Below are 12,333 nucleotides of genomic sequence, written 5' to 3'. Positions count from 1 at the left end.
ATTCGTTTGTTGACGGATGCCTAGGCTGGTTTCATAACTTGACTCCTGTGAACTGTGCTGCTATAACCATGGTGTGTGTGTATTGCTATAGTATGCTAACTTCAGTTCTTTCATAATAAACACGAGAGAATGGTATGGTTGGGGCATATGGTGGTTCCATTCCTTGTCTTTTAAGGAACCTCCATACTGAATTCCATAATGGTTATACTAATTTACAGTACTGCCAATAAGTGTTCCTTTTTCTCTGCGTTGATAATTACTATTCTAACTGAAAAAAGATGAAATCTCAGAATAATTTTGATGGGTAATTCCCTGATTGATAAAGATGTTGAACTTTTTTTTGTCTATTTGTTGGCCATTTGTCTTCCTTCCTTCCTTCCCTCCTTCCCTCCCTCCCTTCCTTCCTTCCCTCCGATTGAACTCAGGGGCACTTGACCACTGAGCCACATCCCCAATTCCGTTTTGTATTTTATTAGAAACAGGTTCTCACTGAGTCGTTTAGCGCAACTGGAATGAAATTTTTTTCTGATTTCTTTTTCAGTGGATTCATTATTGGTGTGCAGAAAAGCTATTGATTTTTATATGTTGATTCTGTATCCTGCTACTTGGCTGAATTTGTAAGCTCTGAAAGTCTTCTGGAGGAGTTTTTTGGGTTTAAGTATAGGAACGCATATCTGCAAACAGTGATAGTTTGACTTCTTCCTTTCCTAGATGTTCTGATCCCTTCTCTTGCCAGGTAGGTTCTCTGACTTCTCTGAGCCTCAGCCCTGATGCAGCTCAAAAGGGAAAGCATGCTGCTTGGCTCACAGAGTGCTGGGGAAATGAGTGACATGGTTGGTACTTAGTGTTGGTGCTAGATGCTCTGCTTGCTCTTCACTGTGTGGGTGACAGGACCACGTGAGTACCCTTCGTGGACTCCACACACCTGGTGAAAGGCGGGCCTCTCCAGCAGTGACCACCCTCCGGGATAGCTGGGGAGCCTCCTGGTACAGTGCCCCGAGTTCCATCACAGCTGTTTGACACCTGCTCTTCCTGCTGCTTCTCTCACATTGAAGGGACCAGGCTCTTGGAATGCTGTAATATTGTCCACTTTGAACAAAGTGCCAGGAATTCCTTATAAAGCAGACCCCGTGTCAGTTCTGGAGCTGCCTGAACCCCAGTCTGAACACTTCAGTTTGAACCTTTCGATTTTCGATTTCACTGGTTTCTCTGCAGAAACCACCCCCTGCTAATAAGGAAGGAAGTTTACACAGCCCCCCCACCCCCGCTTTTCTTTTTCTCATAACAGTGGTGGATGCCCAGTGTAGGGTCAGACGTCGCCCACTGTGAAACGCTCTCTGTTCCTGGAGCGTTCAGCTCTTTCTTGAAATGTCCCGTCCCTCTTTGTCTTCCACCTGGGTATTGTTCTGATAAGTTGTGGCTTACTCATGTCTATGTCCCACCACAGTATGCTGCTTGTGGTGGTTCAGTAAATATTTACTGAATCAACAGGTCAAAGAATTTGCCCCAGCTCTGTGCCTGCTTCAGTAAGGGAATATTTCACATCTCAGTGAAAAAGAATGTGCTATTTCTAGCTTCATCTAAGAACAACACACCATCTGCATATAAGTCTGTTGAAGGGGAAACCAAAGACACCCTCCCGTGGCCTACGAATCCCCAGATGGATTTCCCAGGCATAGAGCAAGCCTAACTGGGCCACGAGGGGCCAGAAAGTACCTCTGCGAACAGAGGCCAGAGCTGTTCCCGTGTCCTGTGGAAGTGCCAGGAAAGCCCCTGCCGCGTGCCAGGTGGATGTTCTGTTAACTGCTGTTCTCCGCAGGCCTCAGCCTTGAAATGCACAGGGAGGGGCCGTGACTCTGGAGCATAGACTTGCCTGTGGAACTGAGGAGCCGTGGTGTGGGTGCACAGGTGCTGCCTTTGGGTCAGAACCACCTTTGGGGGACCAGAGCCCTGTGCAGACATAATGGTCTATTAAATAAGTAAGCTGAGGGAGTCTGGGCTACCTCTCCTCCCACCTCCTGGCTCAAGCCAGGACCGTCCCTGGTGCTCCTGAAAGAGGTGGAACCTGGCCATAGTCCTGTCACAGAGACTGTGGAATCCAGTCATTGAAGGGGTGCCCAGCCTGACGTTCCAGCAAGCTGGGTACTAGGTGGGTCCTGAGTGTCACAGACTGCTCAGTGGCCTCCATGCATGAATCGGGTCTGCCTGAGGAAGCCACCTGGTGGACACCCAGCCTCCTGGCTGGGGGGATCCAGTGAGACCGTCTCCCTCGAGTCACTGTGTCATTGTGTCATCCCCACAGTGGGCCAGTAGCATACTGGGCAGTGTGCTGGGGGTGCCAAGGCTCACCTGGCAGGGGTGTCTGCTTTCAGGAATGCCAGGAAGGACTACATCACCGCCAAGTACCTGGAGAGGAAGTACGCCAGGAAGAAGCACACAGACAGCGCTGCGAAGCTGCACAGCCTCAGTGAGGCGGTTAAGAACAGAGACATCCTCGGATTACTCCAAGCTTATGCTGACGGTGTGGACCTCACAGAAAAGATCCCGCTGACCAATGGACATGTGAGCACGTGGCTGCTGCTTGCTAGAAAGCAGAGGGAAGGGAAGGGAGGGCGCCGGGCAGGGTTCTTGGACTTGCCGCTGCCGTGTGCCTCTCCAGAAGTGGCAGCACTGCTTCTGTAGGAGAAATTGGTGGCTGCTGCTGCTTTTTTTAATTGGCAAGCAATGACATAGGTTCAACATCTCTTATCCTAAATGCTTAGAACTATAGGAGCATTTGGATTTTTTTCAGATTTTGGAATATTTGTGTCTGAGATGTGTTGGGGATGGGACCCAAGCCTAAACACAGAGTTCATTTACATTTCACATACACCTCTTACAGCCTGAAGGTGATTTTATTCAGTATTTTTAGGGTTCCTGTGTTTTGACTACAACTGATCACATGAGGTCAGTTGTGGAATTTTCTCTTTATGTTGGCCACCACTTTAAAAATTTTGTATTTTGGAGCATTTATGATTTTGGGATTAGGAATGCTCAACCTGTGTGTATATTTACGGACAGTGGGATGTTTTGAGAGACGTTCACACTGCAGAATGACTAAGTCAAGCTATTAACCTATCCCTCACCTTACATATTTTTCATGGGGAGAACATCTCAGATCCTCTTAGCTATTTTGAGATACACAATGCATTATTATTATGAACTATAATCACTGTGCTATGCAGTAGATCTGCAGAACATGATCTTCCCAACTGGAGCTTTGTACGTTGGTTTATTCTTAAACCACAAATGAAGTACCAACTCTGGAAAGCAAGCCCATCCTAAGGGCAAGGGGACACACCTTCTAGAGGCCTGCGCAGCCTCCTGTGAGTGGGATGAGCCCAAGGCTGCATGAGGAGTGCAGGAGGGGCACTTCCCTACAGCCTGCACCCCGCGCTCTCTCCTCCCTGAGGGGGTGGGTGGGAAACACGCCCCAGACTTGAGGGAACCCTCAGGGGTCCACAGTAAGCTATCAGTACTTAAGGGGCTGGCGGGTCTCCTAGTCTTCCACAAATGCCCCATGGACGTACATCTCAGCCCCAGGTTCCCTGGGACTCCCAGCCTCATCCGGGGGCTTAGCCATGTCCTCTCAGGCCCACTCCAAACTCCGCAGGTAGGGGTTGTGATGTGGGGCAGGAGCACCTTTCTCCTGAAGACCAATACCCTCCTCTAGATGTGAGCCAAGGCACCTGCAGGCTGTGGGGTGCCCCCTTTCTCTTCCTCTCTATAGACAGGACCCAGACTCCGAGGTGGTGGAGAGTGCACAGCACTTAGCTGTGTTGTGCCAGAGGACCAAGCAGGCAGGGCAGGTGGCAAGTGGGCAGGTGGTGACTTCCTCTGCCCCACATCTCCTGTTCTGGGGCTGTTTCCTTACCTGCTGCTCTCTCACCTGCCAAACCTGCCATTAGAAAAAGTAGCAGTGGTCCTTTACTCCCTAGTATGAATTGAAGACCACAGGAGGGTTAGCAGACCTAGTGTTATCCGTTGTGCAGAATAAAAACTTGAACCCTGCTTTAAAAACATGGCTCTATTTACTCCAGGATCAGATAAAGGGACTAGAGTGTAAGAGATCCTGGACCTTCCTGGATGCTTTGAGCAAGACCCCTGTGTTGCTGGTATAGTGGTCAACATAGGATCGAGAGGACTTGGACTTGAAAACCCTGAATTTCTCGTTTATTTTCCATGGAGTAAGGGAGAATAGGGCCAATCTCTAAGTAATCCCCAAATTACACGTTCCTCATGGTAGAGAGTTTACCATGGAAATCAGAGGGCACTCCATATCTTAGACGTTTTTGAAAGAAAAGATGAAAACTTTTGGAAGACATATACAGGACTTCACTTGGTTGGACCCAGTATTGAAAGCTGCTGCTGTAATTCTGGAATGTCTTGGTTTGGTTTCCAGGAGCCAGATGAGACAGCCCTCCATCTTGCTGTCAGATCCGTGGACCGTACTTCCCTTCACATCGTGGACTTTCTGGTTCAGAACAGGTGTGTCTCTGAACCTAGTGGGGGGTGGGGAGGGGCTTTTGCTTTTGCTCCCTGGGCTTTCTGGGGACGGCAGCGACTGGCTCCCTGCTTCCGCTATGCTGCAGAGACGCTGGCATGTTCAGGTCTGAGCACGATCATGGAACAGGAGATGCCAGGTATGGGACCTTGCATGGCAGTGCTAAGGAAATCCAAGCTCCAAGCCCCTGAGTCTGGGACTCTCAGACCCCAGGGAGGTGTGGCTGCTGGACTGGGAGCCCAGGAGCAGCAGTGTGTGGCCCCATCCGCATCCTGTGCACTGGTAGGCTCCTCACCTCGCCCTGTGGGTGGGTCTGCTGGTCCCAAACAGGACATCCTGAGTAGGAGAGAGGTGAGGGCGGTAGAGATCCTGAACCAGAGCACTGGAGTGTGGGCCTTTGGCTGGGCTGAGAGGTGGCTGTGTACTTTTCTGGAAATGGCCTTTTGGAACGTGCCGGTGCAGTTTACCCAGGCCCCGGTGTGCTTTTCTGTGCTTGTGCTTCCTGTGTGCCACCTGCCTGGCAGCTGAAGGCCAGACCTCCAGACCTCTGCCTGACCACGGTGTAGGGGTGTGTGTCTGGAAGGGTGTTGACTGAAAGCCACCAAAATTGCTCCAAGTGGAGTGGAAAATTCCACGGTGCAAAAGCAGTGGTATGGCTTGCATTCTGTTTCCTCTGCTTTTCCTTAGAATTCCTGGGCAGAGGAGTGAGAAAGCGGCTAGAAAGTAGAGGAGCTTGGGGTGGTCAGCCCAAGACCCACGGCCTTTCCTGAGCAGCCCTAGATGTCCCGTCCTCTGAGCACCAACCCATCACCTGCGACAGAGCAGGGGCTCCAGAATGTTGATCAGTTGATGCCTCTCCCTCTGTGAAATCTCAGGGGACAAAGGGGAACCCTGGTTTCTTTACTTCTGGGATGGAGGGAGGAGAGCAGTAGAGGACAGATCAGGAAAGGAGGCTCAGGCTAGGGGTGTAGCTCAGTGGTAGAGCACTTTTCTAGAATGCACGAGGCCTTGGGCTTCATCCCCAAGACAAAAAGAAAAGAAAGAAGAGAGAAGGGGCTCTCCCTTACACTGGAAAGTGTTGGTTTCTCCTGGTGGGAGCAGAGGTGCCACCCCCGAGGTCATGTCCAGCCCCGCTTGTCTGTCCAGGGGCACAAGGCCCTGTCCGCCTCCATGATGGTGGTGTCCATGTGTGGAACAGCTTGTCCCACATCTGTGGCTCACACACACCTGTTTGGATAAGCTGGTCTCATTTTTGTCAGAAGGGCCTCCTCTGAAGCAGCCCCTAACTGCACTCAGAGGGTCCTGGGAGCTTGGAACCCGCGCCTGGAGAAGGGGCTTTTCCTCTCCCTGGCAGGAGCATTGGATGATGGATGGAACAGCTCATCTGGCCCGTCCTCTAGTGGGGCAGGCTGAGCGGTGGGCACTTTAGGAGAAGAGGGAAGAGGTGGGAGTTCCAGGCCCACTCGGGGCTGCACTGCCAGCTTCTCAGGCCCAGCAGCAGCACCACTGCCCCTGCCTGGCCTCTACCATCAAGGGTTCCCTCTGTGATGTCCCGGGACAGGGCCGCCGCCTCCACACAGGCACCTGGAGTGGTAGACGGTCTTCTGTCCAGTTGCTCGGGGGCTGTGCTGGCCCTCTGCCTCTCGCTCACGCGCCCTGCGTGCCCTGCTGAGCCACCTACCCCTCAGTAACCTTTCTCCTCTGCCTCTTCTCGGCAGCGGGAACCTGGATAAGCAGACCGGCAAGGGCAGCACAGCCCTGCACTACTGCTGCCTGACGGATAACACTGAGTGCCTCAAGCTCCTCCTGCGCGGGAAGGCCTCCATCGAGATCGGTGAGACCCGGCGGCCCTCGCCGGTAGGGCGTCCAACCATCCCCAGTTCGCGAGAGCTGTTGGACAGAGAGGGCAGAGCCACGCTTCTCCTTTAAACTTAACCAGCTCTCGTTGGCAGGCGAACTCAGGGTGTCTCCCATCCATCACGTGGCGCAGGCGGCAGTGCCCCGGGTTCAGGATTGATAACGCTGCTTTATTTGATGCCTTGTCGTTTGGACATTGATTCTGATTAGTTGTACTTCAACAGTTTTACTCTCTTGGCTCAAATTTTTACTTTTAAAATCTTAGCTTCTCTACTGTTGCATTCTTTATTCAAAAAAAAAAATTTGTAGTTGTGGATGGACAGAGGACAGAATGCTTTTATTTTATCTGTCTATTTTTATGGGGTGCTGAGGATGGAACCTAGTGCCTCACACAGGCTAGGCAGGCGCTCTGCCCCTGAGCTGCAGCCCAGTCTGACTGTTCCCTTCTTCATGGTTGTCAGCCACCAAGTCAGGCTAACTGGGTTTCAGGAGTTGCGCTCCAGTGAGTTCAGTGCTGCCTCACGGTGTCTCTGGTGACCTGCCCCTGCTGGCAGATCCCTGCTGGGTCTTCTCATGACGCCTCCTTTCCTTGCCCTTGGCTTTTAGCAAACGAGGCAGGAGAGACACCACTGGACATTGCGAAGCGCCTCAAACATGAACATTGCGAGGAGCTGGTGAGTCCCCCAGCGGGTGGGCGGAGTACCTCTGGGACAGTGAGGGGGGCTTGTACCACCCTGGCACTCATCACAGAGTGGACCTGTGTCCTGGGTGGGACATGCTAAGAATCAGCCCGACCTGGGGGTTGATTTGCTCGCATATGTAGTGTCCATACCTGCAGGCTGATCCTGTAAGTTCCAAATATCCCTTGCCTGTGTCTAGTACTTACAGTTTATAAGAACTCACGGGTGCTTCCAGGAGGAGTGTGAAGGTCATCCTGTGAATCAGCAGAAGGGGGTTAACCTGGGCCCAGGGATTGGAAGGAGCTTGCCACCTCCCTGCACCTTCCTCCTTGGCTGCCTGGCTGCTGTCTGTCTGAATACCTGCAGACACTGCCTTGTGCCGAGGGTGTTGGAAGCAGCACTGACTGTCACTTGTGCTTCTCAGCTGACCCAGGCATTATCTGGAAAGTTGAACTGTCACGTTCACGTTGAGTATGAGTGGCGGCTGCTCCATGAAGACCTGGACGAGAGTGATGAAGACGTGGATGAGAAGCTGCAGGTCTGTGTAGCCGCCACCTGTTGGACAGAGCCACAGTGGGTCCTGGTCCGGAGCCAGGGCAGAAGGCTGTCTGTAGAGGGGAAAATGCAGCTGTTCTTTGTGTGCATCCCCCAGTAGGTTTTGGGCTTATCCCTTCTGCCACTCCCCGCTGCCTCCCACTCCTGCACTCCAATGGGAAGAGTGGCCAACTCGGTCATAGGCAGCTCTGTGCCTGTGCTCCTGGGGCTGTGCGGAGTCCCGGGCGGAGGAGCCAGGTCTCCTCTGTTCCAGGTCATTGTGTTCATCTGCCTGGGCATGTTTGCCTGGCTGATCTCAAAAACTTCAAGTGAAATCAGTCCACAGCCCTTAGATCTCCCTGAGTCCAGCTCCTCCATTTGGGGATGGAGGCATTGAAACCTCAAGAGAGCTGGCCTTGGCCAAGGTGAAGTACGCATTTTCAGATGGCCTTGGAACCAGAAGGAGGGCCCTTGCTGACAGTCCAGCTCCGTTCTCACCACGCACACTGCCTGGCACGTGGCTGGGCCCAGGTTGGCTGCCGCCTTCACCCAGATCTCATCCGAGGGTCGAGCTCAGGCAGCCCTGGGAAGGGCTAGGGTTCAGATGAGAGGAAACGCTAGTTGAGCACATTCTCTTGGCTGGCTATGACTTCCATGTTCTGAGGTGTATTGAGGATTTACTGGATGGGCAGAGATGGTTGGCACAGGTGGAAGGGGGTTGGACAGCTTTCCTAAAACCCTTGCTCATGCTGTTGTTCCATCCGCACTGAAATTTCTTAGCATACAGAATAAGGAATTTCTTCACTGAGTTAATACAAAACAGCATCAAATCAAGAAGAACTGACACGTTTCATGCTAACCTGCCTTTAAAAATGAAAAGAAAAAAAAAATTTGAAGCCCCTGCCGAGAGGAGGTTGTGCATCACCTCCCTGTCCTGGGGCAGCAGTGGAGCCAGCCAGTGCCCAGGAGAGCACAGCAGCAGCAAGGCTTGGGCCTGAAATCCTGAGGCCCAGACTCCGCCACCCACTCCCTTTATTATCAGCAGAGAGAGTGAGGTGTTTTGTCCCCCAGCCGTCAGCTCTGTTGGAATGTAGGAATCTGTGCAAAGAACCGCTGGCTGCCAAGTTCGGCACACCGAGCCACATTTCACCCAAGCCTGGGGTGGGTGGACGGTCCTGTGAGGGGAGCAAGAGGCTGATGCTGAGCGCCTACCACATGCCTGGGACTGCTAGAGAAACGGTGGACGTTGTACCCATTTAACAGATGAGGATGAGGGTATTTGCTCGAGATCGTAGCTAGTACGCTGAGGCTGATTTGAAGTATGAGTGGCATCTAAGTTAGGGAGTCATGGCTGGATACGTTAGTCTGCAGGAGAGCATTGGGGAGAGAAGGGGTGGACAAACGCTTAAAGAGCCAGATAGTAAGTACTTGAGGCTCCTCGGCCTAAAATATTGGTTTTTATTGCAACTACTCAGCTTTGCCAGGGTGGTCCCAAAGCAGGCACGGACAGTATGTAAGCAATGGGACACAGCCATGTCTTCATAAAACTTTATTTATAAAAACAGGGCAGCCCATGGCCAAGGCTGGCGGACCCCAGCCTTGTTCCTGTGAGTGTGGGCCAGTCGGCTGCAAGTGCTGTTGGTGTGATTGCAGCTGCGTGGCCAGAGCCACCTGCATCGTTCTCAAATGTAAGGCAGTGTATTGGGAAGGGAAACCTTGCAGACAGGAGGGGCTCGTTAGAGTTAGCTCTGACCAGTAAGATGAAATAGCTTATCTTTGAAATCCTCCACAGAATGGAGAATTGTAACTTGTAAGTCATGGCTTTGGGGCAGGGGTGTCTGCTTGTGTGTTTCAATTACAAGACACAAGAGTAAGTTGTAAAATCCTGCAGCTCTCAGGCCCCAGGCAAGTCCCAGGCCGAGCAGAAGTGGGGCAAGTGTGCTTTTAACGACTGCATTGCCCTCACCAGCCAGAGGCCCCATCTGCATCTCACACCTCTGTCCGACATTCCTCCTCAGCCCAGTCCCAACCGGCGGGAGGACCGGCCCGTCAGTTTCTACCAGCTGGGATCCAGCCAGCTTCAGCCTAATGCCACATCTTTGGCCAGAGATGCTGCCAACCTCACCAAGGACAAGCAGAGAGGGTTTATGCCCAGCATTGTGCAGAACGAGACCTACGGAGCCATCCTGAGTGGCAGCCCACCCCTGTCTCAGCCTGCAGTCCCCACCACTACCAGTGCCCCCCCACTTCCACCTCGAAATGTTGTCAAAGGTACGAAACTTCTTGGTCCCCTGCAGATACGTAGAGGGTTTGGTTCGAGGAGCTGGGAAGTTTGCATCTGCTCTGCCCCCAACTAGGTGACACTTGGGCACTTATTTTGTAGTTATTTTCTGTTTGCTTCCTAAAGAAATTCCATCATTCTTACAGTACCAAATGGTGGAGATCTTGACTGACTTCTTACTCTGGGCAGAGACGTGGCTCCTGGTGGTCTGGGTGATGTGGGGCTGCCCCAGGTGGGCCTGGAACGGGCCAGGGGTTGCTCTCTGCCCTTCCTAGCCTCGATTCTCTCTCCTTTCTCACTTCTCCTCTGCCTGTGTCAGGACCAGCCCGTAGTGCCAGTGATCCATTCTTACCACCATGATTTTCATGGAATGAAGGAGAAAAAAATACTAATTCAGGGAACAATGCCCAGCCTAATTATAAAAATACAGAATCGTCCCCTCCAGCGCTTTCAGTGTAAAAAGCTCACTTGACTTAACCTCAGGTGCTCTGTCTCTGCATAGCCAGGGTACTCAACAGGTGAGATTCTTTGTTTACAAATATGTCAACTGAAGCCCTCAAGGAATTTATTGAGTAGTGAAGACCAGCTGGCACTGTGCTTGTTGAGGGCAGGCCTGCCAAGTGACCAGCTTACCCGAGACTGCAGCTGCCAGCCATGGGCTGTGGCCTTTGAGGACTTCCTATAGAAGGGAGGGCTGCTGAGCCTGGAGAGCCCACGGGCCTCCCTAGCGCTGGTGTGGAGCCTGTGGCTGGTAGCTGGAGGGAGGGAAGCACGAGACCAGGCTGGAGGGGTGAGCAGACAGCTCACGTCCCATGTCCTTGGCAGTGCGACTGCGCCCATCTTGCCCCACTGTCTTGGGTATCATGAGGATGAGCCTGTGCCATGGGCCACTAAATCATCCCTGCCCCCAGACCCAGAAGCCAACTTTCTCACCACCCCTCGGCCCTCGTGTGCCGTGCTTCCCAGACAGCACCATGCTGGGCTTGAGAGGAACTGTGACCAAGGAGTGCAGTGGTCTTCTCAGTCGCCCAGCCACTGCCTGTCCCCCTCCCGGCTGACCAGTGCCCCCCTCGCCTCTTCCCACTTCCTGGAGAGGTGCGTTTATTCTGAAAGGCTCAGACCCAAAGGACTTGGGCACCTCCATTCCCGTTGGAGGCTTTTCCTGGCTGGCTGTGACGGGGAGGAGAGATTTCCTCTTGCCCTGTTGAGTGGTGGAAGAGGAGGGGAAACTCATCTCCATTTCCGGTTTTCCTGGAATCAGGGCTCGGGTTTCTCTTTCTGTTTCTTCCACTCTTGTCTTCAGCTTCTTTCTTTCTTCAGATGCAGTAGATCGCACTCCTCTCCTGCTTCTCCCTGTTCTCATTTAGTCATCTAGTTCCCACACAGCAGATAACAGGACGGAAGCGGACGTCTTGTGCTGTGGCAGACCCTGCCCAGCCACAGGAGGGGTGCAGAGGCTTCCTCTAGGGAGGACGCAGGCTGCTTCACTGCCAGGCCCGCCTTCCCCGTGGGCTGTACACAGCCAGGGACTCTGGGTCACAAATGTGCATTTGAGTGGATGGCAGGGGAACGAAGCGACCAGGGAAATGCCACCTCTTTGGGGACCATCTGAATATGCTGGGTCCTCTGTGCCAATCTGTAGCCAGAGTATTGCAGGAAGTCAGGAGAGGGTCCTCCCCTGTGGCTGACCTGTACCCTGCCCCACCAGTGCGGGCTGGGAACAGGGTGACTCCCACAGCCTGCAGAATACAGTGGAAGGGCAGAGATGAGCAGAAGTTCCATGGTCCCCGAATATGACATTGTGATGATTTATGTCCCTCTTCAAATAATATTTATCCTTATGAAATAAAGTCAGGAATTTTTGCATTTCCCCATCAGATTGAAAAAGCCAGCTGGGAATGTTCCCCAGACCATCTCTGGTTAGCAGACATTGGCATCTGTCTTCCAGATACCAGAGATGAGAGTAAAGTTCCAGGGTCTGTTTGCCACTCTAGAAGGGTCAGAGTGACCATTTTATAAGCGAGAGGATTAATAACGCAGTGTTTTGTTTCTGTTTTTGTTCTGTGTGTGTGCACGTGTGTGTGTGTGTGCGCGCGTGCGTGGGTTTAGTTCAGGCAGCCTCCTCAGCTAACACCCTGTGGAAGACAAACTCTGTAGGTGTGGACGGTGTAAGCCGGCAGCGATCTTCGTCAGATCCGCCAGCTGTCCACCCACCGCTGCCCCCTCTGCGAGTGACATCTACCAGTACGTTTTTTTCCTTTTTCCTTCTTGCCAGTGGGCCTCATAGATCTGGAAGGCAGGGGGCGCCTTCCAGCCACCTGGGGAGACAGCACAGGGGCTGCAGACCTGCAGGCAGACACGCGCTGGCCTCAGTCCTCCCAGCCTCCACCCCTCCAGCTGCGGGTCCTGTCTGTCCCCAGCAGGCCCAGCATAGCTCA

General features: G+C 52.8%; 1 protein-coding gene across 4 annotated transcripts in view; it reads left to right on the top strand.

Annotated features, from left to right (window-relative positions):
- The window catches only part of Asap2 (ArfGAP with SH3 domain, ankyrin repeat and PH domain 2), a 126,975-nt gene that overhangs the window by 102,477 nt on the left and 12,165 nt on the right, over positions 1-12,333 (top strand). For 2 of the 4 annotated variants that reach the window (XM_047523496.1, XM_047523495.1), the window contains 7 exons: positions 2,373-2,562; positions 4,442-4,527; positions 6,262-6,377; positions 7,007-7,074; positions 7,505-7,618; positions 9,633-9,885; positions 12,005-12,139. In XM_047523496.1, the coding sequence (XP_047379452.1) occupies positions 2,373-2,562; positions 4,442-4,527; positions 6,262-6,377; positions 7,007-7,074; positions 7,505-7,618; positions 9,633-9,885; positions 12,005-12,139 (962 nt within the window). The remainder of the gene's footprint in view (positions 1-2,372; positions 2,563-4,441; positions 4,528-6,261; positions 6,378-7,006; positions 7,075-7,504; positions 7,619-9,632; positions 9,886-12,004; positions 12,140-12,333) is intronic. The other 2 variants (XM_047523497.1, XM_047523498.1) reach the window with 1 other exon arrangement.

Source organism: Sciurus carolinensis, chromosome 13, assembly GCF_902686445.1.
Source record: "Sciurus carolinensis chromosome 13, mSciCar1.2, whole genome shotgun sequence".
Lineage (NCBI taxonomy): Eukaryota > Metazoa > Chordata > Mammalia > Rodentia > Sciuridae > Sciurus > Sciurus carolinensis.
The sequence above is the reverse complement of the archived record's forward strand: the minus strand, read 5'-3'. Positions and strand labels throughout refer to the sequence as shown.